Below are 26552 nucleotides of genomic sequence, written 5' to 3'. Positions count from 1 at the left end.
ACAGCTCTGTGCCCACCCTGAGCCGAGCCTCGGGGGGGGGGGGGGGGGGGCGGGGCGCGGGGAGGTTCTGAACATGAGGCATCCCTGGTCTTGCTCATCTCAGCCTCCAGTTCTGGGTAGCGCACACTGCCCCCAGCCATGCTGACACACCGAGGGACAGCCCTGGCCTTTGCACTGGGTCTTCCCCTCCGTGGTCGCGCGCTCTTCTGCAGAAGCAGAGGGGAAGCTGTGGCCACCGGGGGGGCAGCAGCAGCCTGGATGTGCAGCCAGCTCCTGCTCCCCCAGGATGGGACAGGGCGTAGGTGCCTCCCTCCTTCCGCATTCCCGGGGTCCCCCGTTCCTGCTTTGGGGTCCCCTCCGGCTTTCCAGCAAGTTTCACTTCTCTTGTGGCACCACGGCCAAGAGCTGAGCTTCTGCTTGGGGGGCCAGGGGTCCTAGCGCTGGTGTTGCAGCCCCTGCCCCAGGATGGACCCCTTGGCAGGGGCACTGGGCTGCTCCATCTCATCAGCTGCCCCCCGCCCCCTTTCCCCCCTCGTCCCTACCCGCAGCCCACCCACGCACGGGGGCTTTGCTATTCCCAGCAATGGGCCCGGTGGCTGCGCCACCCCATCCCTGCCGCAGCACCTCGAAAGTCAGGCAGAAAGGTGAGGGCTGGGCCTCCCCGCAGCCTCTGTGGAGCCCGAACTTCCCCTTCGCTTTCTAGGAACCTCAGGAAGTACGTGAGCGGCAGCAGCAGGGTGCAGCCCGAGCCTCCCTGGCCTGCCTATGGGGTGGGGGGGCTGCTCCCTCCCCTCCCCCAGGGCGGGTGCCCAGCGTGGGTGCAGGGGCTGTGCCCTGCCCAGCTGAGCAGTCCTGGTGCTCACAGGGATGGTGGCTGTGGCTGCCTCTGTCTCTGTGTCCATGTCCCAGCACAGCATGCCAAGGGACAAGTGGCCAGGGCAGCTGCATGGCCCGGGAAGGGGTGAGACAGCCCATGCCTGGGTGGGTGCTGCACCCCGAGCACCTGCAGGGACCCGCTCCTCTCCCCAGGCACCTGCAACAGCCCAACCAGCCACGGCCAAGCGCTGTGCCTGCCCCTCTCTGGACCCCCGGGACAGGTGCTGCTGGGCCTCAGTGGTCCCTTCCCCACTCAGCTTTGTGCGGCACGTGGTGATGTGCAAACCGTCAACCAGTCCTGGGGCTCAGGACCGCTCTGCAGGAGCTGGGAGCACCCCAGGCTCCAGCACTGTCCCACATGCCCGTTCACCCAGCGGCTCCTGGGAAGGGACCCGTCCTCACTGCCCCGGCAATGCCCACCATCAGGGCAGGGCAGCAGGTTCCCAGTGCCCCCTGGCCTGGGAAGTACCCGTGGTGAGTCCCAGCAAGGCTGGGTGGGCTGGGGGCTGAGCACAGGTCCCGGCTTGCAGCTCCACCCAGCGCAGCTTTCTCCGCTTCTGAGAACTGTGATGCTTCTGTGGTTTGGCTTCACCTTGGGACAGTCCCGTGGGGTCCCAGCTCAGTATATACCCAGCCACCCACCGGCACCCAGCCCATGCCAAGCCCACTGGAGCAGCACAGACCACAGCAGCAAGGTAGGCACAACACAGGGGCTGCCGTGGGGTGCTTGCACTGCATCCCCAGAAGGGTGCTGCTTTGGGTGGGCGCTGTAGCCACCTGCCCGGGGGGCAGCTGGCAGGGCTGTGGTGGGAAGGGTTGGGGGGTTGCATTGGGTGCCAGCCCTGTGTGGGGCTCCCCCATGCTGCACCACTCCCTGCTCCTGCCTGACCGTACTGCCTTCCCACCACCAAGGGCTCTGTCCTTACTGGCCTTGCTGGCTGCATCCCAGCTCAGCCGGCTGCCTTCTCCTGGGGTACAGCTGGTACTCCCCAGCATGAGGCTACCCTTCCCCTTCCACTGCCCTTCCCCTCCCAGATGCTGGTGCTGGTGGGGCTGATGCTGTACCTTGCTCCGGCGGATGCCCTGACTGCCTTCCCCCCAAAGTGTGAGTCCTGCCCTGCCTGGGCACAGAAGTGACACCCCGGGGGGGCGGGGGGCATGGGGCCCACACAGCAGCTTGGGGGAGCAGAGAGCACCCACATCCTGCATTCCTCTGATATGGGGCAATGTGAGCCTGGGGCAGGGATGCTCCTTGGGGAGGGAGGGGAGGGGGGTGGTGGGACTAGAGGATGGGCACAAGAGTGATGGGAGGTGGATGCAGGTGGGGATGGATGTGGGGTGCAGGTGTAGAGGGGGAATGGATGTGGGGTGTGGGTGCAGGGTGGGAAAGGATGGATGTGGTGTGTCAGGAGGAGGGGGTACCTAGCCCATCACGGTGTGGGGGATGGGCTACCCACACCCATAGCTCATCCCTGACCCCAGTCTCTGCCTCTTATCTCCAGTTCAGGTAGGGGAACTGAATGGGGATGTGGTGGTGAGATGCAACACATCGGTGCAGCAAGTGACCTGGACGCAGAACGGGGAGCCAGATCCCATGGTCGAGCTGGTGACAGAGGGACAGAATCTCACCATCATCGGCTTGGACCTGCCAGCCACAGGCAACTACAGCTGCTGGGCCAAGACCATCCTGCTGGACTCCACCTACGTGGTGGTCAGCAGCACCCGTATGTGGGGCCAGGCACAAGGGGTCTGGCACGGCCAGGCAGGGCTGAGGGAGTGGGGGAACATGGGGTGGCAGAGGGTATGCAGGGAGTTGGGGGCAGGCTGGGGACCAGGAGGTGCTCGTGTATCCACAGACCTTTGTGCCTAGCCCATGGGGCTGTGGGGATGCACCAGGCAGGGCTCTGTGGGGCCAGGGGGAGCACAGCCTCCCTTGTGCCGTATGGGGAAGGGGCACCGTGCCCAGCCCCGTGCAGCCCCTGAGACATCATCACCCCTCAGCCCTGCCAGGCAAGGAGGGGATTAATGTCTCCTGCCAGGCTGAGTCCTACCATGGCTCCTTCCGCTGCTCCTGGACCGGCCCCCACTCCGCTGTCTTCCACGCCCGCCTCACACGCAGGTGGGTGCCCCAGGAACCCCCCCCAATCCGGTCCCAGCCCCATGGCTGCCCAGCCCTCACACCTGCCTCCCCCCACAGTGATGGCTCCTTGGGGGAATGGGTGCCAGCTACCGGCCACCATGGCCAGTTCAGCGCCAGCTTTGTGGATCCGTCCTTCTGCCCCTTTGGTGAGGAGCTGCATCCGCTGCAGCTGCAGCTGGAGGGGCTCTCAGACACTTCCTACCTCAACTTCTCCATCCACTTCTTCATCCGTGACATCGGTGAGCTCAGACCCAGAGCAGCAGGGTCCAAGGGGTGTCCTCGGGGCGCTGGGGTCTCTGTGGGAGGGCTCAGCCCCAGGGCTGGGCAGTGCTGCCCATGCTGAGCCCTGCTCTTCCCACAGTGCGGCCCGACCCACCGCAGAAGCTGACTGTGCAGCGACAGGGGGAGCAGCTCCACCTGGCCTGGGCCCCCCCGGCCTCCTGGCTGCTCCCCAAATCCTACTTCACCCTGTTCTACCGGCTGCAGTACGAGCTCCCCAATGGCACCCAGGTAACTGTGGGATGCCCATGCCCAGATGGCCCCTGCATGTGCCACCCAACATCCTCACCCTGCCTGGCACCCACCCTGCTCCAGCCCCAGCCCCAGCCTGGGCTCTTCCCCTGCCCAGAGGTGCCACTGGGAACAGAGACTTACCGGGGGTTCAGCAATGCCCCCATCCCCACTATGCTGCTTCTCTCCTTGGGGTGGTGAATCATCACTCCTGGCTCTCACCTCTGCTCCCCGCTCCTGCCGCACTGCCAAGCAAGGCAGCAGCACTGCCCAGGTTGGGGAGGTTCCAGTGTCCCCCACCCTGACTCCCAGTGCTGAGCCCTGCTCCTGCCCTGTCCTGCCCTTCCCCACAGCCTCACCCCCTGTGGCATCCGTGCTGGCTGCCCTTGGCCCTGGCGCCAGGGTGTACCCCCTGATGCCACAGCCTGCCCTGCTTTGCAGGTTGACAAGGATGTGGAGGATGCGGAGGAGACATGGCTGCAGGTGTGCACACGGCGGGTGCGCATCAGTTGCCAGGACCCCTATGCCAGCCACGCCTGGAGCCCCTGGAGCCCCTGGCAGGACATCGATGGAGCTCAGCAGTGCCAGCTCCAAGCACATTGATCCCACACATGGACACCCTTGCACCCATCCCCTGCCCTGCTGCACCTCTGTGTGCACAGGGACACCCAGGGCTGCAGGGCACCCCACCAGTTTGGCAGCCATTGGCATCCAACACCAACCTTCCCATTCTCTTGTACAGCTGGAAGAGGCTTTTTACCTCTGTTAAAGAGCTGGGCTTGGCTTTACTACAACAAACCTTGGTTAGTCTTTGTGTGGGGTTGGGGGTACTGGTCCCCCAGCTTCTGTGGGTTCCAGCTGGGCACACTGCAGGCAGGGCTCCTGCCTGCCCTGTCCTTCTGCTTAAGGAGCCCAGACTGGTCCCTGCCCCACAGTGGGGACACAGGCTTGTGCAAGCTCCCCCCCTACACAGCTCCCTGAGAGGCCCCCACTCCCCACTGATGCTGGGCTCAGCCCATGGAGACCTTACACACGGCTAAAAACAGCCGTGTAACACACACGTGTACACATGCTCCAGCCCAGCTGGGAATGGCCCATCTCAACAGCCATACCCTGGCCTGGCCTCGGTGGGGGTCACCACAGTCCTGCCCAATTGTCTGCCAGGACACACAGGCACCCTGGACCCCACCATGCCTCATCAACCCCCCCTAGATCTACCTCCTTTCTGAGGGCTGCAGCGGGACAGCACCCCTAGCCCCAGGGGGAGCACCCCAGCAGGGATGCACTGCCCTATGCCAAGCAGGCATGTCCTGGGCAGGCAGCACCCCCTCTCCACATCCTGGGGGTGCAGGATCCCCACCTGACCCCAGGAGCGCCGGTCCCAGGGCAGGACACAGCCATGGTGAAGGGGGGGTCAGGGACCACCCACCAGCACTGAGGGGGCTCAGCTCCCCGACTGGGGCACAGTCCCCTCCACCATGTGGCTGTGGCCAGACACCCACGGTGTGCCCCACTCAGCATCCCTGTGGGGCACCCAGCCCCGGGCAAGGGGCTGCGGCCAGGCAGGAAGGACTCCAGACCCCCGCAGCCAGGCAGCCCCCACAGGAATGACTCCGGCACCAGGCTCCCATGGAGCCACCCCAAGCCCTGGGTCTGCTGCAGACCCTGGGAGCGCAGTGGGGTGCCCCCACCACCACAGACTGGCTAGCTCCGGGTGATGCCACGGGGCTTTATTGAGGTGCTTCCACTGAGCTGGGGCTGGGACCCCAACCCTGCTGCTGCTCCGGAGAGGCTGGTGAGTGTGCGGCCCCATGGGCGCTGCCCTCCTGGGGGGCTGGGGCCTCCTGGGGCCGGGGCCTGGGGAGCCGGGAGTCCCAGGAGCCCGGGGGGGGGGCCATGGCACAGGGGGACAGAAGGACCGGGGCTCCGGGAGTCCAGAGAGGTCCAGAGCGTCCGGGGATCCCATGGCCTGGGTGTCTGGGGCGGAGGTCCCGGGGCGCAGGCGAGCGGGGGCTCAGGGGACCCCAAGGTGCAGAACTCCGGGATCTGGGGGCCCGCGCAGGGTCGTGTGGGTCCCGGCAGCGCGGGGTCCCGCGGCGGGGTCGGGGGTCCCGTCACGGCGGGGCCAGGCAGCCCAGGCGCAGCTCTTCGCCCTCCAGCATCTCTCTGCAAGAGACAGGCCCCAGCTGAGCCCCGCACCCCGCCCGCCCCCCCGCCCCTCCCCGCGTACCGGTACGCGGCGATCTCCGCCTCCAGCGCCATCCGCAGCCGCAGCAGCGCCGGGTACTCCCGCAGGCACCGGGCCATCTCCGCCTCCGCCTCGCCGATCTCCCGCTCCAGCTCAGCCACCCGCTCCTGCCGGCCGGGCCGTCAGCAACGCCCGGGACCCCCGGCCCTCCGCCCCACACGGACCCCCGCCCCTCACGGATGCCGCTCCCCAGCCCCACCTGGCCCTCCCCCGTCCCATCCCGCCCCCCGGACCCCCCTCCCCAGCCCCAGCCCCCGCCCCCATCCCTCCGGCCGTCCAGGCCCGCACCGCCCCCCTCCCGGTGCCTGCCCCCCCCCAATCCGCGCCCCCTTCCCCACAGCCCAGCCATCTGCCCCCTCCCAAACCGCCTGGCGACCCCCCGCACCTGGTACTTGGCCAGCTCCCCGCTGCGCCGGTCCCGCAGCCCCTCCAGCTGCCGGTGCAACGCGCCCACGGCCCCGCGCAGCGCCTCCACCTCGGCGGCGCGGGCGCGCAGCAGCCTCCGGTACCCGGCAGCCTCGGCACGGGCACGCAGCACCGCCTCGCCGCCGCCCCACCGGTACCGGGGACAGCCCTCGGCCGCGCTCATCCCGGCGGCTCTGCGCGGCGGTTCCAACACCACACACACCCGCCCACTCCCCGGTAAAACGGGGCCGCGTCACGGAACTGCAGCCAATCCCGCCGCCGGGGAACCGGCACCGGTTGCCCGCCTCCTCCCGGGAGCAACGGGAGAGGTCGGCAGGAGCCTGCCCGCCGCCCGCGCCCCAGGGGGCCCTGCGGGCGCGGGGCACGCTCCTGCCGCTCCCCGAGCAGCGTCTGCAGCACCATGGACAGCGGCGGGTTGAGGGTCAAGGTCAAGTTTAGGGTCAGGATCGTCGCTATTGCCCCCCTCGCCTCCATCATCAGCCAGGGACCCCAGCCGGAGCTGGCCCTGGTGGGGGTCCCGATGACCGGGCACAGCAGGGCAGAGCTGGGGGGGGGGGATGTCCCATCCCAACTGAGGCTGGAGTGGGGCTGAGGGCATCGGTCCCCGGTGGGGGAGTGGGGCAGGGGACGGGGTCCCCAACCAAGGCTGGGGACACTCAGAGTTTCACCGGTGAGGGGCGGGCAGGCATTTGCTGCAGGAGGGGGGGTTCAGCCCCCAGCATACCCCTCTGCCTCCCCATGGGTGGGCTGTGGGTGACGCTGGACCAAGGTTCAGTCAGACTCCAGGCAGCACAGGGTGAGGTGAAGGGGGTCCCAGGAACCACAGCTGGGAGGGGAGGGGGGGGGAGGGGGGGGCAGGGGGGGGGCAGGCACGAGGGCAGCCCCACTCAGGGGGGGCCAGTGCAATCCTTTGGCATGCAGGGGCACCCCAAGTCCATTGCAGGCAGCTGCAGGGGCATGTCCAGGCCCAGGGCTGCAGGGGTTCGGCAGCACCCAGGAGCCTGGCCCACCGGGCTGGCGAGCCCAGTCCTCAATCTGTGCCACCACCGGGGGGGTGGGGGTGCCTGGGTCCTGGTCCAGCCCGGGAGCCACAGCTCGAAGCCAGAGCTGACAAACTCCAACCAGGATAAGGCAAGTGTGTGCAGGTGGTGCAGACCCCACATCGGCCACCAGCGAGGGCAGGGGGCCTCCCAGCACTGGAAATGGGGGGGTCCATCCCACACCCCGCTCAGCCCATGCTGGGTGGGATGGGGGCTGTGGCTGCCCCGAGGAGTGGGGCCTGGGCCGGCTGGGAGAGCTGCTGGTGGATGGGCAGCAGGTCCTGAGCAGGGACCAACCAAGGAGCTGCCCCCAGAGCAGGGGGCTCTGGGGAGGAGGGGCTGGACTTGCAGAGGCCCGGGGGGTGCAGGGGCCCAGCCCTGAGCTCCCAGGGGGTCCGGGCAAGCGGCTGCCTGCAGCGGTACCCCAGGCAGGTGTCCAGGCAGGGGTCAGCAGAGCTTTGAGTCCAACCGCAGGGGCACATCCGCCCACCTGGAGCTGTGGGGTGGCTGAGGGGGGCCCCGAGAGGGCTGGCCGGTGGCGGGGAAGGGGCTGCCAGTGGTGGGGGCTCCTGGGAAGCAGCAGCCCCCTCCCTGCCACGGGCTGGAGGTGCTGGGCTCAGACCCTGCCGGGCTCCCACCACCACCTCCCGGCACATCCATGGCTCCCAGGGGACTTCACACCACAGAGGCCACCCCTGAGACGGACGTCACCTTGTTGTCCTCAGCCCAGGGCTGCAGATTCTGCAGGGCGTAGAGGGAGGAGTTGTGCATGCAGAGCGGGTCCTGGGGCAGCGGCTGGCTCAGGCTCTTCTGGAAGGCCTCTTGCTGCAGGTGCAGCATCAGGCGGTTGGCCTGCTGGCGCTCTGCCTCGCGCTCCTCCGCCGTCTGCCTCCTGCCAGCACACAGGGCCTGTCCAGCACTGCCCTGCTGCCCGCAGCCCATCCCACTCCCGGCACCACTGTGTGCCGCTGTGGCAACACCCCGCAGCCCCAGCACTGCTGTGTGCCGGTGTGGCAGTGCCCTGCAGCCTCTGCCCGCAGTCTGTCCTGCCGCTGCCACCATGGTGTGCCAGTGTGGCAATGCCCCACAGCCTCCCCACCACCACAGCCTGGGCTGTCTCTTGCCACCGCAGTGCACCAGTCCGGAACAGCCCCACAGCCCAGTCCCTCTCTTGGCACCGCTGTGCACCAACGCAGCAATGCCCCACAGCCCACCCCTCCCTCGGCACCACCATGCCTCACCCCACCGGGCACAGGGGATGCAGCGTGGACAGTCACCCCATCTCACCCCAGCCCAGCCTCTCCTGGGGGGCACAGCCACAGCGGGGGGCAGCTGTTGGAGGGAGGCAGGGGGTCGGAGCTGCAGGGGCTGCGACAGCCGGCCCTGTTACCTCCACTTGGTGCGACGGTTCTGGAACCAAGTCTTGACCTGGGCGTCCGTCATCTTGAGGGCTTTGGCCAGAGTGGCGCGCTCGGCTGAGGCCAGGTACTTCTGGCGGTGGAAGCGCTTCTCCAGCTCGCAGATCTGCACCCGGCTGAAGGAGGTGCGTGGCTTCTTCCGCTTGGGCGGCGTGCGGTTCTGGTAGGGGTGCCCAATCCGCCGAGTCGCCGCAAAGGGCGACAGCGCAGCTGCAGGCAGAGGGTGGGTGAGGGGGAGCCAGGGGCAGAGTGCGCTCCCCACTGCTGCTGCCACACAGGCAGGGGCTGGGCAGAGCCCGGGCAGAGGGCAGGGCAGGAGCGGGCACAGCCTGGGCAGCACTGGAGCTGGAGGGGGGATGCGTGGGGCTGTGGGGATGGGGACCTCCAGGGGAGGCCACCAGCACTGCCTGGCAGAAAGGAGACCCAGAGTCGTTCCCACCTGCTCCCACAGCCCTGGGACACACGGGGCAGCTCAAGACGTGACCAGAGGGCCCATTCCCACCCCACGGCCATGGCACAAGCACTCTCCCGGACTGGAGGGTGGGGATCAGGGCCGGCAGAGTGGTGGGGCAGACCCAGTCCCAGGGCTGGTGGGGGGCCAGTGAGGCTCCTGGCAGCATAGACCCACCCCCATCGAGCCCTGCCACAGTCCCAGAGGAGCCTCCTCAGCATGGCTGGGGCTTCCAAGCCCTCCTGGGGCAGGGGCGGGACCCCAGAAGCTTTCGGGAGGCAGCTGGCGTCTCGCTCCATGTGCTCCCACACTCTGCCGGCTGCCAGGGTGCCGAGGGCTGGGGAAGGGGCTGTCCCTGCACGGCCAGCGTGTGAGCCAGGGACGGTGAGACCGGTGTGCTACATCCCAGCCCCAGCTGGAACTGGAGCCACAGGGAGCATCAGAGTAGCAAAGCAGTGTGGAGGAAGGTGAGAGCTTGGCGGGGTACAGCACCCAGCTCCTGCTTCCCCCCCTGCTGTGGTGGTGGCCCATGGCCAAGCCACAGCCCCATGGCACCATGGCCCTCACTGGTGCCAGCACCGCACGGGCAGGGCTGTGCACACCCTGGCCCAGGAGGCCGCCATGGGGCCCTGACACCCCATGCCACAGGGACATGGGGCAGACCCCGCCGCAGCCCCAGGGACAGCCTGGCACCTGGCAGACCCTCCCTGCGAGGCCAGACCCTCCCTCCCACCAGCACCCAGGCAAGCAGCGCGGGCAGGAGGCCAGCCTGCCCGCCGGCGGGGGCGGACGCGGTTGACGCAGGTGGAGCCATGCAGTCGGGGGGATGGAGGCCCCCACACCTCCTCCCCATGTGGGGCGGCCCCTCACAGGGAACAGATGCTGACAGCCCACAGACCACCCCAAGGCCAGCGGCGCTGAGTGATGGCTGTGGCGAGGAGACCCCGTGCTGGGGAGGGGCCGCCCCGTCTACCCACCTCTGGCGCCAGGCAGGAGACAGGGACGTCACCCGCCACCCCTGCATGGGAACGGTGCTTTGTCACCGCTGGGATGGCGGGGTGAGCCGGGAGGCGAACCCAGCTCTGCTGGTGCCTGGGCTGGGCCCCCGCAGCCCGTGGCCTCCCACCCCACATGGCCTCAGCACCCCTGTAGCCAGCACTCAGCCCCCAGCCCCGTGCCGTCCCCAGCCTCGTCCCCGCATGGAGCCGTGCGCTGCAGACGTGGCAGTGCCGCCATCTTGGGAAGGAGCCGAGCTGAGCTGAGCCAGGCCAGGGCTCCCCAGCACCTGCAGGCGCCCATCACATGGCCTTGCTGCCCAGCACCCCAACCACAGCACCTGCTCTGGAGTGCAGCAACCAGCACCTCGCCCCAGGTGCTCCACCCCACCGTGGGTGCTAAGCCCCCAGCCTCACTGGCAGCACCAGGACCCCGCACCGCCTCCCCAACACCTGCGTCACCACCCGCCTGCCCCAGCACCAGCTCACACCGGCCCCAACCTCTCCCATGGCACCGGCACACCATGTCCCACGCTCGTCCCTGCATGTGCGGGTCTCGGAGTCCCACACGCCCCACAGCTTGACCCCCCGGTCACCCCCACTGCGTGCCTCCGTCCCGAGTCACCTGCCCAGCCCCACACACGGGTGGAGTTTGCTCTGCAGCCCCACAGCAGGTCCCCACTGCCAGGCTCCCGCCAGAGCTCCCTCCCTGCTCCCCGGCTCCCCACAGCCCCGCCGTTACGGGTGGGACAGGGCCGGCACCCGGCGCCCCCCGGGGCCGAGGGCAGGGACCGGGCGCGGTGCGGGGCCGCGGCGGAGCTGCCGGTGCTTGCGCCAGTCCCGAGCCGCTCTCCACGGGCCCCGACGGCGGCCGCTTCCCCCGGGGCCGCGGCGGCGGCCGGCAGGACGGGGCGGGGCGGGCGAGGACCCGCGCTGCGGGGGGCGCTGGGACCCCCGGCCAACGCCGGCCGCTCCCCTCGGCCCTGCTCTGCGCCCGCCCCGGCCCCGCGCCGCCAGAACTGCCGGAGCCGTCGGGAGCCGTCGAAGCCGCAGGGAGCCGTCCCGCCGCGCTCACCTGAGAGCCGGTCCTTGGCGATGCGGCGCGTCGTCTCCATCCAAGGGAAGGTGAGCCCCGAGAGCCCGGGCACCGGCGGCGGCGCGGCGGGCGGCGCGGCGGGCGGCGCGGCGGGCGCGGGCCGGTGCGCCGGGACGCGGATGACCCCGGCGGGCGGCGCGGCGGGCGCGGGGGTCACGTTGACGCTCACGTTCATGCTCATGTTGAGGTTGTAGGAGCCGAGCGAGCAGGCGGGGCCGTAGCCGCCGCCGTAGAGTCCCCCGTAGTCGGGCTCCCCCGCCGCCCGGGCCGGCCCCGCGCCGCCGCCCGCGGGCTCGTGGGGGCCGCCGAGGATCTGGTCGATGCCGAAGCTGATGGGCTCGTGGGGCGGGGGGCCCTGGCCGCCGCCCTCCCGCGCCAGCGCCGCCGCCTCCATCGCCCGGCCGCGCTCAGAGCCGGCGGGGCGCGGGCATGGCCGGGGGGCGGCGGGGGGCGGCGGCGGGCGGCGGGCGGCCCCGCGTGGGGGCGGAAGCGGGGGCAGCTGGCTCGGGGCGCCCGGTGCGGGTCCGGGGCCGGGTCCGGGGCATGGCCCGCGGCTGCTGGCGGCCCCGGCGCGGGAGCGCGGGTGCGCGGCGGGCCCCGGCGGCGCGCGCTTTTCTGCCCCGCTCCATCTGGACCTGCCAAAATCCCGGGCGCCCGCGCCCTGATTGGCGGCCGCGCCCCGTGACTGACAGCCCCGCGCCCCCGGGGGCGGGGGCTCGCGCATCCCGGGGCCCCGCCCCGCCCGCCCCGCTGCCCGCCGGGGCGTCCGCACCGGCTCCGCCGCGGCCCCGGGCCGCCCGGCCATGCCCGTCGGGCCCCGGGCGCGCCACGCCGCGCCTGGCCACGCCGCGCCTCGGCGCGGTGCCACGCCGCCCGGTTCCCCGCCGGACGGGCCCCGGCTGGCAGCGACGACGAGACGGCGCCGGGCCCATCGAAGCCGCCGCCGCGGTACCGGGCAGCAGCGCGGCTCGTCTCCGCGCCTCGGCGCAGCCTCGGCGGAAGCTCCGGCGGCGTCGGGGCGCGCGGCCGTGTCCCCCGTCCCGTCCCATCCTCCCGGAGCGCACGGCGCGGGCCCCGGCCTCGGCGGCGTTATCCCGGATGCCGGGGCGCACGGACCGGCACCTCGCCCGCCGCTACCGGGGCGCGCGGGCTTCGTTCCCCGGGACCACAGCGGTCCGGGCGCACCGAGCCCAGCCCCCCCGAGCCCGTCCACCGCGGAGCCACCGCTCCCGTGCCGGTACATGGGGCCGGCGTTTGCCCCGAGCCGCCGCTCCCGCACGGACCGCAGTTATCCCGCGCCGCCCCCAGTGGTACGGACCCGTCCACCAGTCCCGGTAGTACGGAGCCTGCTTCCCCCGACACACCGCGCTCCCGGGGACACGGATTCCGGTTCCCCTGTGCCGCCGTTCCCGGGAAACGGGCCCGCCCGCCCTACCAGGCGGGACGAGCTCCGCACCCCCGCGACACGCTGCTGCCGGTAGCACGGACCCTGGTTCCCGGGAACCCGCCGTTCCCGGGACACCGACACCGGTTGCTCCGACCTCCTGTTCCCGGGCCATGGATCCCGTTTCCCCTGCACGCACTGTTCCGGGTAGGGCGGACCCCATTTTCCACCGACCCTGTGTTCCTTGGTCACGGACCCCGACTCCACGGAGCCAGCCGTTCCCGGGTGATGGACCCCGGTCCCCCCCACCCGCCGTTCCCGGCTCCAGGGCCCAGCCCGGCCCTCGGGACGCCCGTACCTGGCTGGCAGGAGCGGGCCCGGCGCCAGCCCCACCGGGTGCCCGGGCGCGGGGTGCGGCGGCGCCGCTCGGGGCGGGCTCGGACCGGCCGCCGGTAACGGCCCCGCGGAGAGCAGCGCGGGCCAGGCCGGGCCTCCCGGCGACTATCGCGACAGCCGCGCCGCAAGCGGTGGGTCCGGCCCGTAGGGCAGCGGCGGCGGGGAGGCTCGGGCCGGGGGTCACGGCTCCGGTACAGGAGAGGGCGGCTACCCCGGCGCCGCCGGTCTGGGTCAAATGACATTACCGGGGCCTGCACTTGTAAATCACGGCGACCCTGGGAGCTGCAGCTGCCGCGGCAGGGGGCACCGGGAAGAGCCGGGGCACGGCACGCACCGGAGGCATCGGGTGGAGCCGGGCTCGCTGCAGTAAGGGGTGACTGTCCGGTGCGTGGGGCCACCAGCAGCGCAGGGGCCATGCACAAGCACGGGGACCCCCGCGGGGCACAGCTGCCTGCCCATGCGTGTGTGTGCACAGCCTGCAGCGCGGCACAGCTGCACACACACAGGCTGTGCAGCTCGGGTGCTCATGGGCAGATAGGCTGTCACATGCGTGCTCACACATATGTTCACCCACACAATCACACACATGCTCACACACACTCACACACATGCTCACACTCACATGCTCACACTCACATGCTCACACACACATGCTCACACTCACATGCTCACACACATGCTCACACACACTCGCACACACTCACAGACACACACACACCCCTCCCCAAGGAATGGCACAGCTATCCCAGCACACGCTGCACCAGTGCACACACGTGCACACACACACATCACATGTCAGCACAGCTACACACACATACACAGCCCCCCCCATGTTGGTACATGCACACACACACGTGCACGCACGTGTCCCCACCAGGCCCAGGCTGGCTGCATGCTGCTCTGCCCGATCCTCATGCTGTGCCAAGCTGGCAGTGCCCACACCCCACCATAGTGCTGCCCCTTCCATGGTGGGGGCATTGCCCTTCCTGCTGCTCCTGAGGGACACCATGCTGGGGGTGCCACCACACTCTGGCCCACGGCACCAGCGCCCTGCCCTGCCAGGGGCACTGGGGGTCTCCTGGCATTTCTTGCTTGCGGTCTGGCAGGTGCCAGGAGAAACCTGCCCAGTGCTCCTGCTGTGGCTTCACCACCTGAAGCAAGCCACTGGCTCCGCAGCCTGCCATGGCAAAGGGGCTTGCTGTGGCCCCAGGGGGCACAGCTGGCACTGGCTCTGGTTCTGGCACTGGCACTGGCTCTGGGTGCCTGGCTCTGGTGCTGGCATTGGAAATGGCACTGGCACGGGCACCAGCACTGGCATTGGCTCTGCTGCTGGCACCAGCTCTGGGTGCCTGGCTCTGGTGCTGGCACTGGCACTGACTCTGGCTCTGACACCAGCTCTGGTGTGGGCATTGGCACTAGCCTTGGCACCAGCACTAGCCCTGGCACTGGTGCCGGCACTGGCACTAGCCCCAGCACTGGCACAGGCCCCGCAGCCAGGGCCGGGAGCAGCAGTGGGGAGGACATGCCTGGCGCTGGGGGAGGGAGGCGGCAGCAGGTTAATTAAACCTGGAGCAGGAGGCAGATGTTTGCCGTGCCCAGGGGCTGGAATGCTGCCGGTCTGGGAGATGGATTGGGGGGCAGGTGACAGGGCCGGGGGCAGCAAGGGCTCGCACGGCGCCTGCCTGCACCAGGGTCCGCCCCACGCCCACAAGGGTCTGCTGGGCGGGTGCTCGTCCCAACCCCCCACTCAGGGTACCCCGGGGGGACGGGAGCACCCTCCAGAGCCCCTGCTGGACCCGGGCCCCCGCCATCACCTCTGGCCCTGCCTGCCCGGTGACCCTCAGGGATGGGGCCATGCCCCCACGCCCACCCCCAAGGTCCCCTGAGCTGCCGGGCAGCACGAGTCCCTGCCCAGATCCCTACCCCCAGCCTGGCACCCCATGGCCAGCAAGGCCTCAGGCAGGGGGATCCCCCACACTCCCACACCGGGAGGGCTGGGACCACTCAGCACACTGGTGCAAACCCACTCCTCCATCCTCGACCACGGTGTGAACCCCTGTGGTCCTGGTGTGTGCCCCCTCCCTGGCTGCCCTGCAGGCTGGGCCTGGGGTCCCTGTGGGGCACTGGGAACATTCCCAAGCTGGGGAAGGAGTGTGACCTGGCACCTGGGTGGCAGGGACAGTCGGAGGGGACACGGCAGAGGAAGGGGTGTTTGCGTGATTCCAGGTAGGAAATCAGCCTTCAGCCATGAGACTGTGCCTGCGGCCACCACAGCAAGGGCCATCTGCAGCCCCCTGCTCTGCATCCCCTGCCATCCCGGGGCCCCCAGCCCTGGTGCAGGTGGCCTGGGGGGAAGAGGGGTGGGCACATCAGGGTCTGGCCCCCACCACGCTCCACAGTGGGGGTCCTGCCAGCAGCAATGCCAGCCCACTGCCCTGTCCCCCACCATGCCTGTAGGCACCCACGGTCCTGGGGCTGCCGGCTGCAGCCATGCAGCTTCGTGGCACTACATCCCTGCAGTCCGGCCGTGCCCGTGTCCCGGTCCCCTGTGGGGGCTCCTGCCCAGGCAGGAGTTATGAGAGGGGGTCCCTGCCTGCCCCCAGCCCGCTCCCTGCACATCAACCAGTGCGCAGCAATTAAGCAGCGGAGGCCTGGTAGGGCCCCACGTTACCACCGGCAAGATGCTGCCAAGCCGCCCGCTCCCGCCCGCTCCCCCTCGTAATCTCATTATGGCTGGACGTCCCCTTCTTCCTCCCGCTTCCCCCCAAACCCGCTGGCAAACTGTAGGGACAGTCAGCTCCTCTCTGGCTGCTGGGTTAATTCTGGGCTAATTAGATGAAGCCAGCCCAGATTGGATTACTTTAGCCTGCATTTGGTCCTCCAGTCCTTGGCTTGCGGCTCCCGGGGGAGCTACTGGCGCCTCCTGCCTCAATCAGACACTTCTTAACTGCATGAAACACTCCCGGTGCCCCCCGCCGCCCGCCCCGGGGTGGGCGCCGGCACCCAGTCGGGGTGCACAGGGTGATGCGGGTGGCAGCCAACGGGCATGCTCCCCACCCCAACCCGCCAAGAAGGCCGGGAATGGGCCAGGACAGGGCTGCTGTGGCTGACGGGGCCGGCTGGACCACGGTTACCGGCTACCAGGGCCTCAACAGCCAGACATCACCGTGGCCATCAGCATCTGTGCAGTGTCCTGGGGAGAGACTGGGTGCCATGGGGCGATGCTGGCCCTGAGATGCTGTGGGGGTGCTCCCCAGCGGGCTGCAGCCCCCCTGGGTGGGCAACAGCAGAGCTGGGGGTCCAGGCAGCCCCCAACCTCAGTGGGTGCTGGGAGCCCAGGCTGGGGGTTGCAACGTAAGCCACCCCCTGCAAACCCATCAGCTGGCCCCAGCAGCTGCCGTGGGCTGGGACAGGGGCCAGATGGGCTGGGGGTGTCACAGTGGTGCCTTTGGCTGCACCTCCCTGGCTGAGGGGAGGTCATGGGGAGCCCTGCAGGTGGGGAGCACCAGCCATGGTTAGCTCCGAGGGCAGCAGGGTGGCAGCCAAGCCAACAGGCCTCCAACGGGGCACTGGCATGGCACAGGGGGCAGGAGGTGGAGCCGGGGGCAGGAGGGCGTGCTGGGGGGGGGGGGCACACTGCCCCTGGGCCCTTTTGCCTGCAGGCAGCCGAGCAGGCAGGGGGGCTGGCAGGGCAGGCAGCTCCAGCTTCGCTGACTGGCTTGGTCCCTAGCCCTGGTCCTGCAGTGCCAGTGCCCAGGAGCCAGGGGGGCGGTGGGCAGGCATGCCAGGGACCCCCACGCTTGGCCTCCCTGGCCAGGCCAGCTGTTGCTCGGGGCACCCGTGCCTCCAGCCCTGTCCCCACCTGCCCCCCCGGGGGGTTCCACCCAGCGTGGGGCTGTGGGTGCCGGTGCTGCCCATCTCGGTGGGCTGGGGTGCTGCCGGGTGCCGGTGGCCGTGGCTACCACGGGGCCGTTGACAGGAGCCGTCACTCAGAACCTCGTTATCAAAGGCCAAGGGCAGGTAATTGGATTCTGCAAATCCAATCAGGTGCATTAGGCCAGGAGTTCAGTCCATAACTGCCCAGCCCCCCGGCCGCAGCCCGCCGCAGCCCCCTGCCCACGCCGGGACCCACCGGCAGCGGCCCTGCCGTGCTCCCGTTGGCCCCAGAGCCCCCCCAGGGGCCAGCACCCGGCATGTGGGGCCAGTGTGGGGCCAAGACGATGGCTCTGGCCACGGCACCTGCCCCACGGGGCCAGCAGCCTCCCCCCTGCCCTGCACCCACGGCGGTCACGAGCACCCGGGTTCAGCCCCCGCCGCTCTGGGCCGCCACGGGGGTCCGGCCGGGAAAGCCCCCCCAGGCGCTTACCAGAAGGAGCCGCCCAGGCCCCGCGCGGCTCCGCAGCGGAAATGGAGCTGAATATTTGAGCAGGTCTCTGCTAAAAGCCCCGGCCTGCCCGGCCCCGGAGCCTCTCTGAGGCCGGGAGAAGTGCCGGCTGCCGCCCGGGCATTAATTATTTACAGGGAGATAGAGCTGCTGCAGGGCCCCAGCCGTGCCAGCCTGGCAAGCCGGCCCTGGGAGCTCCGGCCCCCTGGCCCCCACACCAGCACCGAGCACAGTGGGCACCCTGCCCTGCGCTGTGGGTCCTCGGGCCCCCTACAGCCCCTCAGGTCCCCTGCCTGGTGTCACAGCCGCCCTGCAGACCCCACGGCACGCTGCTGTGAGCACACGGTGGGCTGCGTGCCCCTGCATGGCGCCGGGGCCTTCATGCGGAGGGTGCCAGCTGCTGCCACCAGCACAGGGGCTGCGCACGAGGGGGGTGAGGAAGCGACGTGCGGGGAGCCCCATGCCAGCATGAGTGGGTCCCGCAGGAACATGCGGCAGCAGCTGCCACTGCCACGGGCCACCGCGATTGTGGCCGTCCCTGCCCCCGGGCCCACTCCCCAGGGGTCAGTCCATCCATCCCAGCAGAGCTGCCTCAGCCTGCCATCACCACCATGACCACACCACCATGACGAGCCCATCCCGCTGGCCTGGGCCAAGGTCTTGCAGGGGAGAGCTGGGCAGTGCTCGCTGTGGCGCCTGTGCTTAGGGCTTTCTGTGCTGTGGGTGCTGAGTGCGGTGTTGGTGTTCGCTGCGGTACAGTAGTGCTGGCACTCACTGTGGCCCTGATGCAGTGCTGGTGCTCACTGTGATACTGGCACTCAGTGCAGCACTGGCACCAGTGGTCAATACGGTGCAGTGCTGGTGCCAGTGCTGGTGCCAGTGGTCAGTATAGTGTGGTGTTGGTGCCAGTGGTCAACACAGTGCAGTGCTGGTGCCACTGCAGTGCTGGTGTTCAGTGCAGCATCGGGGCTGGCAGTCAGTATGGTGCTTGGAGTGACAGTACCAGTGCTGGTGGTCAACACAGTGCAGTGCTGGGGCCAGTGGTCAATATGGTGCGGTGCTGCTGCTGCTGCAGTGCTGCTGCTCGGCGCAGTGCCGGCAGTGAGCGATGCTGCCATGCCGCAGGGTTGTGCTGGCCTGGCTGTGACCCCCACAGCCCCTGGCCTGTCCCTCCCAGGAACTGCTCCTGGCAGGTACAAATGGGGCCGGACCCTCCCCAGACATGGAGGGTCACCCTGACCCCAGCCTCATTTCTCACCTCCCGGCAAGGACAGACCGGAGGAGCAGGCAGGCTCCGGCCGGCAGTGGGTGGGTGTGTCACAGAGGCCACAGTCACCCCGGGGTGGGGGTCTGGTCCTGCCCACCTCTGTCGATGGGTGCCCCAGTGCTGAGGAGAGGCTGGCACAGCTCCCGGGGGTCCCCTCCGAGAGTCCAGGGCTGTGGGCACTGCAGCACAGCCACACACCATGCTGGGCTCCGGGCGGGTGGCAGGGATGGGACAGCAGGCTGGCACCATGAGGACATGCCAGGTGACACGGGGGCTCAGCCAGTGCTGGATGCAGTGCATGGGGACTAAGCCAGCCTGGCCAGATGGACTGGGTCTTACTGGGCTGACTGGGACCTGGACTGAGGTGACAGGGGCCAGGACACAGATGCTCGGACCAGGATCCAGCCCGGGATCCAGACCAGGACCCACGCAGAAGTCCCTGAGCCAGGGGGCCCAGCCACAGCTGGTCAGGGCACCAGGGCAGCCAGTGGTGCAGTGGATGATGCCGCCCCGCTCCCCACTGTGCCAGAGGCACCCAGCCCAGCACGGCCATGATGTGCCAGGCTGCTCCTGCAGGCACGGAGCCCCGGGGGGCACAGACCCCCGTCCACTCTGGCCTGGGCCAGACCGATGGGACCGCATCATTTCAGCTTTGCCACATTTAATCTCCTCCCGGGAGCCCCCTAGGAGCACGGAGTGGCAGCTTGGCCACTGGAAACCGGGGGGGGGGGACGGGGATGCTGCCCGTTGGGTGGCAGGTACCAGCCCCGGCACGGTGATCCCACTGCACTGACCCCCACCTGCGGTGGGCAGCAGCCACCCCTCAGACTCGGGGTCCCCGTGGGGGCCGTGCAGCCTCACCCGCGCCGGCTGCTCTGCCGTCTCCCCAGACGGCACTTGTTGCTCGGGATTGGAGCAATAATCGTAACCATAACGAGCCATTACGGCCTTTAACGGCTTCTGCTTTGCATTAGCGGGGCTGCTCCTTCCCCTCCAGAGCCCTGATCCAATCACCCCCATTAGCGCGGCTCCAGGCTCCGGCGGCTGCGCCAGGGCGGCCGCCCCACTGCCCCCCAGCCGGCAGCACCCCGACACCCCCAACCTAGGCAGTGGCGACAGCACCCCAATACCCTCTCACACCACCAGCACCAGCAGCACCCTGACACCCTCTGACCCCACCAGCACCCCGGGGCGCGCCCAGTGCCCTCCAACCCCGCCAGCACCAGCAGCACCCCGGCACGCCCGGCCTGTGACCCTGCACCCTCCCCGTACAGCCCTCGCACCCCGGTCGTCTGCACCGCCCGCCCCCCAGCCCAGCCCCTTCCACCCACTGCCCCCCGACACAGCCCCTGCCCCAGTGCCCCGCCACGCGGCCACGCGCACGACCCTGTCCCCCGGGTGCTGCAGCCTCCCGCCGGGGTCCGGGCAGGCCCTGCGCCCCCGCCGGGAACCGCACCCCGGGGCAGGCTGTGGCTCCTCCCAGCCCTCGCGGGACCCCCCGGCAGCGGGACGCGGCTGGGACCCCAACCCCGGCCCTGCGGGTCACGGCCCCCCGCGCGGGGCAGCCCCCCCCCTCCCAGCACAGCGGGGATCCGCCCGGAGCGGGACCCCCGCACAGGGGGTAAAATCAGCGTTCCAGGCGCCCCGCAGCCCCCCCGGCCCCGCTAGCCCACGGTGCTCTTCTGCCCTCTGGTGGCGGATCGCGGCACCACGCGCAGGCGGCGGCCCCTCCGATTGGCGGCGGCCGCGGTCTGTCCAAGAGCGCGCTCCCCGCTATTGGCCCGCGGCGGCGGGACGCCCACCCCCAGCGGGGCCTGCGCGGCGCCGCGCCCGATGCCCCTCGGTCAGGCCCAGGCCCGCCGGGGACTCGCCTCCCGCCGAGCGGCCCCGCCCGACCTTGCGCCCCGGGGCCGGGGGTCAGCACAGGGGCCGAGGCCAGCAGCGTAGACGCCGCGCTGCCCACTGCGCCCGGCAGGGGGTGGCGGTGCTGGGCGCCGGCCCGGCGCTCCCGACATGCCCCGCGGCGCGCGGCGCGCGGCGGGAGTTGTAGGCACTGCGCGGGCGGCGGCGGCCCCGCCCCGAACCCGGAAGTGAGCGGGGGGACGGAGGAGGTTCTAAGATGGCGTCGCCTCCTCAGGGGGGCCCGATGGCGATCGCCATGCGGCTGCGGAACCAGCTCCAGGCCGTCTACAAGATGGACCCGCTCCGGAACGAGGTCGGGCGGCGGCGGGCGGCGGCGGGCAGCAGCCCCGGGCCCGGCGCATGCGTGGGCGGAAGAGGCCGCCGCTCGGGGGGCGCTGGGGCCGCGCAGGCGCCGTGAGACCGCCCCGCGCATGCGCCGGCCGCCCACGCGGCGGGAGGGCGGGGCCGGGGTGGGGCCCAGGGGCGGGGCGCGGAGGGGCGGGGGCAGGGGGGCGGGGCAGGGCGCAGGTGGGGGGCGGGGCGGGGGCAGGGGGCGCAGGTGATTTAACCCCAGCCCTGGCTGGGCTGTTGGGCTTCTGTGGGGCTGTGCTGGGCAGTGGAACTCCGTGGGGCCCAGCTGTGTAGGGCAGGGCGGTTACATCCCTGCAGGCACAACCCCCCCACACCCCCCTGCACGAGAGGGTCTCAGCCCCAGTCACCAGTCCTGTCACACCACCCTGTCACAGTGGCAGCTTCGCTGCAGGCCCTAAGGCCAGACTGGGGGGCAAGGCCATGGGTGAGCTGGGTCACAGGGTCCTCTTGTGTTGTCCTGGGGGTTCCCTCCACCCATGCTGAGTGGAAGCTGCCCCTAGCCCTGTGCTGTCCCTCGGGGGCCTGCCCCAGCATCCCTGGGGGTTCCCACTGGCTGTGGGGTGGGAAGGGGCTGCTGCACAGGGAGAGAGCCTGGGGTGGTGGGACCGCGGGGTGCCAGGCGGGGTGATGATGGCACATCTCCGCAGGAGGAGGTGAAGGTGAAGATGAAGGAGCTGAATGAGCACATCGTGTGCTGCCTGTGCGCTGGGTATTTCATCGACGCCACCACCATCACCGAGTGCCTGCACACGTGTGAGTCCCCGCGCGGTGGCGGCAGCTGCCTGCATGGCTCCAGCAGTGTGGGGTCCCAGGGGGTCCCCCGGGCAGAGGCCGGCAGAGCCTCCCCTGCCCCAGGACTGTGGCTCATGCCTGGGGGGGCAAGGGGGGGGTGTCAGCACTAGATGTTTGGGGGTGTGGGGTTGTGGCCCCCCCCTGACACCCCCTCCCTCTGGCTGCAGTCTGCAAGAGTTGCATTGTTAAGTACCTGCAGACCAGCAAGTACTGCCCCATGTGTAACACCAAGATCCACGAGACACAGCCGCTGCTCAACCTCAAGCTGGACCGTGTCATGCAGGACATCGTCTACAAGCTGGTCCCCGGCCTGCAGGAGAGTGAGTGTCCCCAGTGCGGGGCCAGGATCTGGTGTCCCCAGCACCAGTGTCTTGTGGAGTGACATGGGGAGGAGCTGTGAAGGGAACGGCACAGGGAAGCACCAGGTGCTTTTGGGAGGCACCTTCAGACTGGGCATGGAAGACTGTCTGTGGGTAAGGGTCTTCAGAATGCTGCTTCCCACGCCCATGGCAGCTGCTAGAGCCTGGCTGGGAAGAGAGGGCAGGGGGAGCATCTTACAGTGGAAAACCGTTGTGGAGCGAGGGAGAAGGTAGGACAAAGAGCCCACCTCGCGGAGGTGGGTGTCAGGGGGCTGTGGGGATTGTGCCTGGCAAGCGTGTGGGTCTGCTTGGGGCTGAGGAGCAGAGCGAGGCAGGGGCTCAATGCTGGCACTGCACAGTTTGTGAGGTTCAGGTGCGGGGACCCACAGGAGGCTTTGACTGTGCCAGTGCAGGGGCTCTGCACTGTACCCCTGGCCGTGCCCGTGGGTGGAGTGGCTGCAGCTCCCCTGGGATCAGGGACCAGCTGGGGAACAGAGCAGGGGGACAAGTGCTTCGTCAGAGTCTTTAGCTGGCTCAGCCCCCTGCTCTCAGTGCTCAGGCTCCGGCAGCAGGCTGTGCTTGGCACAGCGGGGATGGGCTGCAGGGATGGGAGCTGTGTGAGCCGGGCTGCCTCTGCGAGCAGTGTCCCTGGGGCCAGGCGCCGAGTGACGGTGTGATGAACTGACAGTCGGTGGTGGTGAATGCAAAGCAGTGTGCAGGGAGGGCAGCGCCCGTGCCGCAGGCGCAGTGGTGGGCTCGAAATTAGCCACTGTCACTCAGGACGGGGACGGTGCTGGGGATACCTCTGTGGAAATGTCCGCCTGCAGTGGGACACTGCCGTGGAGGCCTCGACTGGCGTGGGACAGCAAACACACAGTGAGGGCCCTGGCCCCCTGACCCGTGGCAGAGATGAGGGAAAGTGGAGAAAAGTGTGAGGGACAACAAGAGCAGGGACTTGTCTGCATGGGCAGGGATGGGACCAGGGCCTCTGGGCCCATGGTGGGGCCTTGGTGGAAATCCCCAGGGGCATCGAGGAGGTGAACAGGGAAGGAGGGCAGCACAAGAGCTGCTGGTGGTCAGCTGAGTTGCCAAACCAAGGTCAGAGCAGTGGGACAGGCCAAGGGCAGCCTGGGGACCCCCTCTGTGGGGTGGGAAGCAGCAATGAGCTGGGGGGGATGCAGGGCGAGGGGGTGTCCCTAAGCAGCACTGGCCTCTCGCCCACAGGTGAAGAGAAGAGGATCCGGGAGTTCTACCAGTCCCGCGGCCTCGACCGGGTGACACAGCCCAGCAGCGAGGGTGGGCATGCTCAGGGACTGCGCGGAGGGGTCTGGGGGCAACCAGCTAGGGGGGAGCAGGGTCAGAGTCTGCGGGGGGAGGGCAGAGCATGGTCTTGCTGCAGTGTGTCCAGGAGCCAGCCATGGCAGTCAGGCAGTGTTGGTGGGGCAGAGGTGGGCTGACTCCTGCCCCCTCCCCACATTTCCCCAGACACGGTTGGGGGCGACCCTATGGGGCTCCCCTACAGCACCTTCGATCACTCCCGCGCCCACTACTTCCGCTACGACGAGCACGTCTCACTCTGCCTGGAGAAGCAGAGGTGAGTGCCGGCAGCGCAGGCAGGGCTGAAGGATGCCAGTGGAGCCACTGCCCCTTCGTGTGGTGGGGAGGGGGACCAGGGGTGGCACCGGGTGTTGCAGCATTCTGTGGCCCTGGTGGAAAGGAGACCTGGCCAAGCCAGAGGGGGGGGTCCTGCTGCCCCAGCTCTGTGTCATCATCCCCCCCCCCCAGGCCGCAGTGGCTGCCAGCATTAATAGCTGCTGGGGCTGGCGCTGCGCTGTTGCCTGTCAGCTCCGACAGCAAAGTCAATAAGCGGCAGCTCTGGGGGCTGTAATGGGATCGATGGCTGCAGCTCCGCTGCCAGCCCTGGCTGGCGTGCCGGCCCTGTGCCGCCTAGCCAGCCCCAGTTCTGTGTGTGCGTGACGGATGGGCAGGGGGGAGCGCCAGGGTGGGTGGGGGGCACCCAGCCTACAGCAGCCTGCACCTCTGCACCAGGCTGTGCAGGGGAAGGGGCAGGGGGTATGCCCCCCCCCCCCGGTTCCCTGCACGGGAGCTGGCAGGCTGCCCCTTGTTTTCCCTCCGCAGCTCCAGCAAGGACAAGAGCAAGGCCGTGCTGCAGGTGAGCGGGGGTTTGTGCAGCCGCCCTGACAGTTCACCGGGCCCCGAGCCCCTGGGCTCTGCCCAGACCTGGCCCCACAGCCCTCGCTCTGGGTTCGGCTTGGTGCGTGGGGTGGGCAGAGGGGAGCTGGGGCCTCGCCGCAGGACGGCACTGGTCCTGCAGGGCTGGGGGCACCCACAGATCCCTGACCTGCTCTGCCCATTGTAGCAGAAGTACGTGAGATGCTCCGTGCGGGCGCAGATCCGACACCTGCGGAGGGTCCTGTGCCACCGCCTCGAGCTGCCACTGCAGCATGTGAGTGTGATGGCTGGGTGGGGGTGCTGGGGCATCTCGGGACCCTCCTGACACAGCCTCCCTGTGTTCAGGTGCAGATTCTGTTCAACAATGAGGCCCTCCCTGACCACATGACGATGAAGCAGCTCTGGCTCTCGCACTGGTTCGGCAAGGTGGATGGCAGGGCAGGTGCCCATGTTGCTGTGGCCCCTGCCATGGGGGATTCACCCCAAGGACTACATCCTGGGCTGGGGGGGGGGGGGGGGGCGGGGTCCAGCGATGGGGGGAACCACTGCAGGGGCAGCTCGGGGCAGTGCTGTGCCAAGGACGCGGCAGCAGAGCAGGGAATCGGCAAATCAAGGATGATTAATATCGCGCGCTGGAGCAGTGGGCTGGGGTTCCCGCAGGGGTCGGGGGGTGACCCGTCCCAGAAGGGGTGGGACAAGTTCACGGCGAAGCGCCAGGGCTCTGCGGCGTCCCTTGGGTTGCTGCTGCCCCCTCGCGGGGTCCTGGCCTGGGGTACGGGGTGCCCACCCTGGGACAGGGGTGCTGGCAACCCTAACTCCCCTCCTTGCTTTGCAGCCCGCGCCCCTCCTGCTGCACTACAGCATCAAGGACAAGAGGAGGTAGGGGCTGGGGGCGGGCGCTGCCCCCCTGGAGCCCAGCCCTGCTCCCACGCCCCCTGCCCTGTTCCCCCTAACTTAATACCCCTCCTGCTCGAGTTTATTTTTTGAATAAAACTATGGAAAATCCCCCGAGGGTCCATCCTCTGTCCAGGGGGAGCCTGCCTCGGGCTAGGGTTCACTACTGGGTCTTGGGGGGTGTCCCTGCTGAGCTCCACTCACCAGTAGCACCCCCAGGGCTGGGGGAGCTGTGCCCCCCTACATGGCAGCTGCTGTGGGTGGTGGGCCCGGGTAGCAGATGCAGTATGGCGTGGGGGTGGCTGGGCTGTGGGGGGCAGGGGGGGCAGTGTGTGCAGCGCTGTGGGGCCAGGAGCAGGGGGTGCAGCCCCCTCCCCTCCTCCGTTCCTCTGCAGTGCTGGTGTGGGGGTGCACAGCCCCTCGGCCGAGCACAGTTGTGCGGGCGCTCGGCAGATTAATCACCGTCACGGCTGCCTGGCGCATGTCCCGGCCCCCCCCGTGCCGCCGCCGGTGCCAGAATCCCAATGAGGAGTGATGGGGAAATAACACGCCTGTCGCCTCGGCGCAGGCTGCGTGCCCCCCCGCCGCCTGCGCATAATGAGCCGTAATAAAGTCATGGGCCCTTTGATTGCCTGAGCGGGGAGGGGGGTCGGGGTGGCCTCCCCCCGGCTCCTCAGCGCTTGCCTAATTAGCCCGCTATTGTGGGGACAATATCGCAGCCATCTGGGCCACTGCCGGAGCGCGGCGGGGTCGTAGGTGCGGCAGCCCTGGGCCCAGCTGCTGGTATGGAGCAGCTCGGGGGTCCCCCGGTGTGGGGGTCCCTGCCGGTGCGGGGCTGGGATGCGCTGCCTTCGGCCCTGCAGGCAGGCACGATCCAGCGGCCCCAGCCCCTGTTCCTAGCAGAGGAACAGGTGCCAGCTCCCGGCCACCCTGGGGAAGTGGCTGTGGAGGGGCCCTAGCCATGGCTCAGGGACGGGCAAGACGTCCCCCTGGTCCTGGTTCCCCTGACACGGTGGTGACGGTGCCTGGCCGTGCCACACTGCTGCTGGGGCTCACCAGATCAGGCAGCCCCGACTCCTCTGCTCCCACCCTCACCCCCAGAGCTGGGTGTCTCGTCCTGGGGCAGGCATCAGCCCAGGACCCACCAGCCTGGGTGGACATGGCATGGACCCCTCCAGGCACCCCGTGCCCACTGACCCCAAGGACCCCAGCCCATGTGGGACATGGGCCTTGGCCTGTCCCTCACCCCCCGGGTCCGCACTGCCGCTGACCCCATGTCCAGGACCCTGTGAGCTGCTGCCAGGGGATCCAGTTACCGGCCCCTCTCCACAGCCCAGCTGTCGGCCATCCCTCACACGGGTGCGGCCATGGCCCCCCCCATGCTGAAAGCCCTTGCTAAGTATGTGGTG

General features: G+C 69.5%; 4 protein-coding genes across 10 annotated transcripts; 2 read left to right on the top strand and 2 right to left on the bottom strand.

The window, feature by feature from the left end:
- The first annotated feature begins 83 nt into the window (after window positions 1–83).
- On the top strand, window positions 84–4304 carry LOC130153309 (interleukin-12 subunit beta-like). The gene is made up of 7 exons (XM_056347918.1): window positions 84–1571; window positions 1912–1981; window positions 2379–2600; window positions 2878–2995; window positions 3074–3255; window positions 3378–3526; window positions 3968–4304. The coding sequence occupies exons 1-7, from the start codon at window positions 1446–1448 to the stop codon at window positions 4127–4129; spliced, it is 1029 nt and encodes a 342-aa protein (XP_056203893.1). The 5' UTR covers window positions 84–1445; the 3' UTR covers window positions 4130–4304.
- A 940-nt stretch (window positions 4305–5244) lies between these two features.
- LOC130143921 (alpha-internexin-like) lies at window positions 5245–6371 on the bottom strand. Its single transcript, XM_056326874.1, has 3 exons — window positions 6160–6371; window positions 5757–5881; window positions 5245–5692 (listed from the first exon to the last, which is right to left on the bottom strand). The coding sequence occupies exons 1-3, from the start codon at window positions 6361–6363 to the stop codon at window positions 5641–5643; spliced, it is 381 nt and encodes a 126-aa protein (XP_056182849.1). The 5' UTR covers window positions 6364–6371; the 3' UTR covers window positions 5245–5640.
- A 1540-nt stretch (window positions 6372–7911) lies between these two features.
- On the bottom strand, window positions 7912–11701 carry TLX2 (T cell leukemia homeobox 2). The gene is made up of 3 exons (XM_056326873.1): window positions 11180–11701; window positions 8631–8868; window positions 7912–8132 (listed from the first exon to the last, which is right to left on the bottom strand). Exons 1-3 carry the CDS (start codon window positions 11592–11594, stop codon window positions 7916–7918), a joined length of 870 nt encoding a protein of 289 aa, XP_056182848.1. The 5' UTR covers window positions 11595–11701; the 3' UTR covers window positions 7912–7915.
- An 8664-nt stretch (window positions 11702–20365) lies between these two features.
- On the top strand, window positions 20366–25255 carry PCGF1 (polycomb group ring finger 1). Of its 7 annotated transcripts, none has more exons than XM_056326391.1 (9): window positions 20395–20846; window positions 21553–21658; window positions 21865–22017; window positions 23281–23352; window positions 23542–23650; window positions 24196–24331; window positions 24440–24523; window positions 24595–24691; window positions 25085–25255. In XM_056326391.1, exons 1-9 carry the CDS (start codon window positions 20751–20753, stop codon window positions 25234–25236), a joined length of 1005 nt encoding a protein of 334 aa, XP_056182366.1. In that variant the 5' UTR covers window positions 20395–20750; the 3' UTR covers window positions 25237–25255. The 7 variants fall into 7 exon arrangements, with proteins under 7 accessions (XP_056182367.1, XP_056182366.1, XP_056182365.1 ...); XM_056326390.1 differs by having other exon boundaries at window positions 20398–20846; window positions 24437–24523; XM_056326394.1 differs by having other exon boundaries at window positions 20410–20846; window positions 24196–24229.
- Window positions 25256–26552: the final 1297 nt, after the last annotated feature.

The sequence above is a fragment of the Falco biarmicus genome, chromosome 1 (assembly GCF_023638135.1).
Source record: "Falco biarmicus isolate bFalBia1 chromosome 1, bFalBia1.pri, whole genome shotgun sequence".
Lineage (NCBI taxonomy): Eukaryota > Metazoa > Chordata > Aves > Falconiformes > Falconidae > Falco > Falco biarmicus.
This window is presented reverse-complemented; position numbering and strand designations above follow the sequence as displayed.

Excerpts from the sequence above, each read along its gene's own strand:
- LOC130153309 (XM_056347918.1), top strand. The coding sequence starts at position 1,446 with ATGCTTCTGTGGTTTGGCTTCACCTTGGGACAGTCCCGTGGGGTCCCA. Across the intron at positions 1,982-2,378 it reads GACTGCCTTCCCCCCAAAGT|TTCAGGTAGGGGAACTGAAT; the intron begins GTGAGTCCTGCC and ends TCTTATCTCCAG. Across the intron at positions 2,996-3,073 it reads CACGCCCGCCTCACACGCAG|TGATGGCTCCTTGGGGGAAT; the intron begins GTGGGTGCCCCA and ends CTCCCCCCACAG.
- LOC130143921 (XM_056326874.1), bottom strand. The coding sequence starts at position 6,363 with ATGAGCGCGGCCGAGGGCTGTCCCCGGTACCGGTGGGGCGGCGGCGAG. Across the intron at positions 5,882-6,159 it reads GGGAGCTGGCCAAGTACCAG|GAGCGGGTGGCTGAGCTGGA; the intron begins GTGCGGGGGGTC and ends CCCGGCCGGCAG. Across the intron at positions 5,693-5,756 it reads GCGGAGATCGCCGCGTACCG|AGAGATGCTGGAGGGCGAAG; the intron begins GTACGCGGGGAG and ends TGTCTCTTGCAG.
- TLX2 (XM_056326873.1), bottom strand. The coding sequence starts at position 11,594 with ATGGAGGCGGCGGCGCTGGCGCGGGAGGGCGGCGGCCAGGGCCCCCCG. Across the intron at positions 8,869-11,179 it reads CGCCAAGGACCGGCTCTCAG|CTGCGCTGTCGCCCTTTGCG; the intron begins GTGAGCGCGGCG and ends CTCTGCCTGCAG. Across the intron at positions 8,133-8,630 it reads AACCGTCGCACCAAGTGGAG|GAGGCAGACGGCGGAGGAGC; the intron begins GTAACAGGGCCG and ends GTGTGCTGGCAG.
- PCGF1 (XM_056326390.1), top strand. The coding sequence starts at position 20,751 with ATGGCGTCGCCTCCTCAGGGGGGCCCGATGGCGATCGCCATGCGGCTG. Across the intron at positions 24,524-24,594 it reads TCGAGCTGCCACTGCAGCAT|GTGCAGATTCTGTTCAACAA; the intron begins GTGAGTGTGATG and ends CCCTGTGTTCAG. Across the intron at positions 24,692-25,084 it reads CAAGGTGGATGGCAGGGCAG|CCCGCGCCCCTCCTGCTGCA; the intron begins GTGCCCATGTTG and ends CTTGCTTTGCAG.